Source organism: Apis dorsata, unplaced genomic scaffold (assembly GCF_000469605.1).
Source record: "Apis dorsata unplaced genomic scaffold, Apis dorsata 1.3 scaffold_51372, whole genome shotgun sequence".
In the NCBI taxonomy this organism is placed as follows: Eukaryota; Metazoa; Arthropoda; class Insecta; order Hymenoptera; family Apidae; genus Apis; species Apis dorsata.
Genome location: NW_006267323.1, coordinates 361 through 5,645, shown reverse-complemented (window position 1 = coordinate 5,645; position 5,285 = coordinate 361). Strand labels below are relative to the sequence as shown.

The 5,285-nt window shown below is 28.6% G+C and overlaps 1 protein-coding gene across 1 annotated transcript; it reads right to left on the bottom strand.

Moving 5' to 3' along the window:
• Positions 1–6: 6 nt before the first annotated feature.
• On the bottom strand, positions 7–4,283 carry LOC102681752 (protein PF14_0175-like). The gene is made up of 2 exons (XM_006625192.1): positions 4,127–4,283; positions 7–4,026 (listed from the first exon to the last, which is right to left on the bottom strand). The coding sequence occupies exons 1-2, from the start codon at positions 4,248–4,250 to the stop codon at positions 44–46; spliced, it is 4,107 nt and encodes a 1,368-aa protein (XP_006625255.1). The 5' UTR covers positions 4,251–4,283; the 3' UTR covers positions 7–43.
• Positions 4,284–5,285: the final 1,002 nt, after the last annotated feature.

Genomic DNA, 5,285 nt, shown 5'->3' with positions numbered 1-5,285 from the left:
TATATATATATATATATAAACATGTATCTAACAATATATGGATTTAAACGTTCATGGCATAATATATAGAATTTTGCGCATGAGCTGGTAAAGCTTGAACACCAGTGGAATTATGTGTGACATAAGAATTTGTTGTAAGTAAAATTTCGGATTGCGAAACATCATGGGATGGTACGTTAGCTGCTCCTTCAGGAACTCCACGTTCCATTGTTGTATAATTGTTAATTATTTGTTGTTGTAGTTTCGAAGGCGAGCAAGGAATTTGTAACGAAGAAGATGATGAATAAGATGAGGAAGAAGATGACGAAGAGGAAGAAAAGGAACAAGTTGAAGAAGAGGAGGAGGAAGAAGAAAAAGAAGCAGATGATGATGTTAAAGATGATGATGATGTCAACGAAGAAGACAAGGTACAAATAGTTGAAGAAGAGAAAACAGTGACAGTGGACGGTGCAGAAGTTACGAGATTATTAGAAACAGAATGAATAATCCCTGTATAATTTGGGAAAATAAAGTTCGAGGTTTGTTGAGGTATTTGTTGAGATGTAACTGTTGGTAGAGAACAAAAAGTGGATTGTAGAGAAGATGATGATAAATGCGAAGATGATAGTGAAGGAGAAGTGGAATTAGTAGGACCTGAAATAGAATCAGATGAGGATAAAAATGTTTGAGCCGATTGAAGATCAGAGGAAGGTGTGAGAACTGTACGTCCTAAATGCAGTTGATAAAATCGATAAGAACCTTCGGATGTTGCTATCCCGCCACCATTAAAGGAAGCACATTTCGATGGTGCTATTACGGTATAGGAGGATGAAGAAGAAGGTGTTACGGATATGGTGGATGGTAAATGATAAAAGGTTGGTTGGTGATTGTGCCGATGATATGAATGATGCTGTTGTTGCGTGTGATGATGAAATTGCAACGAATGATTCGCAGTATGAGGAACTGAAGAAAAAGCAACTCCGGAAATTCGAAAATCATCTGGTTGCTGACGATGATGCAAATGAAGATGCAAAGTTTGTTGTGTAGGTTGTAATGTAATTGGATTAGACGATGTAAGTCGAGAATCAAAAAGAGAAGAAGATCTTGAGAAATGATTATTGAATGAATCAGAAGAAGGAAGTGGCGAAACGTGATCAAAATTTTGAGAAATGTTTGTTATTGGTGATATTGAAGGATTTCCTAAATGGAAATATTTCAATTGTTGTGTTGATAATGATGGTTGTGTTTGCAATCGATGATTATTTTTGTTAGATCGAGGATATGGATATCTTTCAATATGATTCGCGTAACTAGGAGAAGGATGAGATGGCAAAATGCGTTGAATATTTTGATAAGTTGGATCGGATATACTATTATATGGAACAAAATACATGGTTCGGTAACATTTGCCATTGGTAGGAACTCCTTTATACGCATTTGTAGGCATTATGTTACATCGATAATTAGAAGAAGTTGCAATAGATTCTCTTCGTCGAGTTTTTCCAGAGAATCCATTTGTATTTCTATCTTCATTGATACCAGTAATAGTATTATTGCCATCAATCTCCTCAGCTCCGATTGCAATACCTCGCGTTGATCGTGTATTCGTAATATTTAATTGTTCTTGGAAATGCTGACTATTTCTGGAATCTTGATAAAAACGAAAGTTATTATCATTTGCTGGTAATCGAGAATATTGTTGTATGAAAACATCGTCCGTATACTGTGCACAATCCAAAGAATTTTGAGTAGTAACATTAGTATTCTCCACAATAGTTTGATAGATATCATCAATTTGTTTTTGCATAGTATTTATTCTATTAATTGTGTTCGCATCTTGTTCATCAGCAACTACAGTGTCAAGAAACGAGTTTGATGTAGAATCATTTATTGTTTTGTCATATAATGCGATTCGGCTATCAACTTTAATACAATTATTTTCATAATATGCCGGTAACGAAGAATGAAAATTTGCTTCAAGAATGTTTGTATTATCATTTTCCAAATTTCCACATTGATGAAATTTTTCTTCGATATTATTGTCTTGTTGACATCGTTTGATGCCGGTTACTGATGGTCTACGGTTAAATCCATAATCATTTAATTCATCGTCGTCGTCATCATCATCATCATCGTTGTCGTTTTCATTATCATTATTCCTACTAATATTATTGCCATTACTATTATAATGGCGATTAACAATGCTTTGCACTTCATTAATCACAGTACGATTTTTGTTTCCATTGTTTTCATGTTTATTAATATTCTCGTTATAAGTAAATCCAACTTGTTGTCGACTATCATTTTCATTTTTTCCATCGACAATTTTATCGATTTTATCTTCAGTGTTATAACCAATAATATTATTTATTATTGGATGATATTGATTTTCGACCTCATTATAACGTCGTTTTAATTTTTCAATTCTAAATTTGTCTTGTTCTATAAATGCCAATAATTCATCTGTTGTACTATCTCCTACATCTGGCTTGTTGATATTTGTTGGTGTTCCTTTGGTAATGTCTGGTTCTACATTATTTCGATCTTCTTCACAAAATACTGCTTTGATATCTTCTAGATTGTAAGGCGAAAAAGCATTATAAGTATTATAAACTGTAGAATTAGGATTTTCTATTCTAGAATTATATTGATAGTAATCTTCTTGAGTATCTGAATTATTAACAGTTACACATGATAATGGTGCAAGACTGGCTAAAAATTGTTTACGAACATCAGAATTATTCGTTTTTAATGAATTTTTTGATTGTTGATTATCTTTAGCAATATTATTTTTTCCATTATTACCGAGACCTAAATCAGGTAAATTTGAAGGAATATTTTTTTTGTGTACAAACAAATCAGTTAATTTTTTATATGTCGAATGATTATGTATGTTATCCAGAATTGGACTATTATCAACTGAAGAAGTTTGTTTATAATAATTGGAACTTGCAATAGTTGTTGTCATAGCTGTTGTCGTTGCCGTTGTCATTACAAATGAAGAGTTTGATATTAACATTGTTGTCATTGCTGTTGTAGTTATCGTGGTAGTAGTCATTGTTGTTAAATCAGGCAATGCATTGAATTTCGTAGCGACCGGTATCGATGTCGATAATGTAGTTACTGTTGACATTTTATTAATGCCTGCTGTATTACAAATAAGTGTTTCCGTTGATAATAATTTATTTTGTTTGTGTTCTGATAATGGAGCATGTATCGAAGCAAAAAATTCGGCATCGATCTTCGTATTTGATGAATCTATGACATCTTTAATAGAATTTTGACAAATATTATCTTCTTCTTGATCCACGCAAGTGAGTTGACGTATTCGTTCCTCTAATGATAAATTCTTGGAAGGAAGAATTTTCTTTCGAGAATTTGTACGATATTTATCAAGAAGACTTCTTCGAAGAGTATTTCTCTCGATTGTTTTTTTAATTGGATTCGTTGTCTCTTCCTGAAGAAATACAGTTTGATTTTCAGAAATTTTCGAATTTTTCGTTGCACCATAAAAACGTGAATTATCTGTAGTAACGAGAAATGTCGAATTATCTTGAGGATCATCAAATGCATGCGTCGAAGAAATCAGTTTTCCAAAAGGGACTGGTGGCGGCGAAACAAATTTTGGATTAGGAAATAGTTGTCTAACTGCTGAGTTTGGTTTAAGACTATTACCCGTTAAAGAAGAGTTACCTAGTTTAAAAATAAGGGAAAACTCTTTTATATCAGATGGAGTTTGATTTATCGTAAACTGATTTTCATTGTCATTTTCAATATCGTTTATCATTATTGGCGTATTATGATCATCGGTAATATTGCGACAATGAATTTCTTTATTATATCCGATACAGTCAATAGAATTATTTTCACTGATTGTGTTATGATTATTTGTTATATTATGGGAAGTAACATTTTTTTCCAAAATATTTTTTCGATTAATTTTCTTTCCATTTTGCAAATCAATATCTTCACTGATTTCACGTACAATTCGGTGTTCGGTAACAGTTGTCATAGTTATAGTCTCCACAAGATACCGATGATGAGATTCTATAAAAAAAAATAAAATATTTATGTATATTGTTTCTTACGAGGAATTAATTTTATATTTTTTGTATAAACAAAAAAAAAGAATTAAGAAAAATTATACCATTAGAAGTGGGTTTTTGTAATTGTTCGTCTGTTTTTTGTACGTGTTCATTATTATTTTCTGTTATTCTATGATTGCATCTTTTTTCCATTATTTTATGATTGGATTCTCCATCAATTTCCATATCTGTAAAATCATATTATATCATTTAATTAATTTTAGTACATACAAGTTTAAGAAATATATACAAAATATATGCGAATATATTTAACGCAAAGCAAGATATCAAATATTATATATATATATTTTATATAATATGATTAAAATTAGTTTTCTATAAAATTCGAATATTTATTTTTTGTATCATGTAAATACCGGAAATGGTACACTGTACTTCCCGTAAAATATATAGAAATAATAATTCATGTATATAAGATAATAATTCGTGATAAGTATTTATTAATTAGTGCGATAGATGTTTATACATTTATTTTATACTTCTTGATTTCTTTTATTTTTTTTATTTTTTCTTTTTTAAAAATTATTAGATTATTAAAACTATAATGATGATTATGCATATATAATTGAAAAATAATAATCATAACAATCATAATAAAAATAATGTGTTACTTAATAAATTAAGTTAATTATTTATATATTTTGCATGTAAAATGAAATATTCTTGATAATAATTTTTGTTATATAACATTGTTATCAAGTATACACATGTAATTAGTATAAGAAATATTTATAAGTGCAGTAGTTAATCTCAATAAAAATATAGAACTTCATTAATTAATAAATGACCAGAAAATGAAAAATATAAAATATTAACAAATGTCTAAAAGGCAAAATTATATGTATAATAAATATTAATATAGCATATTTTATTACATACAAAATATAATAATATAAACATAAAAAAGAATAAGAAATTATTCTTTGTCTATATATAAATTGTCTATATATAAATTTAAAAAGAATATATACATTTTATTTTTAATTATGACATATAAAATATAACATATAAAATTAATAAATAATAAATTGTGAAAACATTGAATAATATGAATTAAAAAAAATTAATGAACATAGTGATCTCATCATTTATGATATTATCCATTCTCGTTATTTGTTTATAACATATATCTTGAAATAAATTTTTATCTTTTTATATGTTCAAATTAAAACATTTATATGTAAACATTTATCTTTTTAT

Coding starts and splice junctions, on each gene's coding strand:
- LOC102681752 (XM_006625192.1), bottom strand. CDS start 4,250: ATGGAAATTGATGGAGAATCCAATCATAAAATAATGGAAAAAAGATGC. Junction 4,027..4,126: donor ACAAAAACCCACTTCTAATG/GTATAATTTTTC, acceptor TTTTTTTTATAG/AATCTCATCATCGGTATCTT.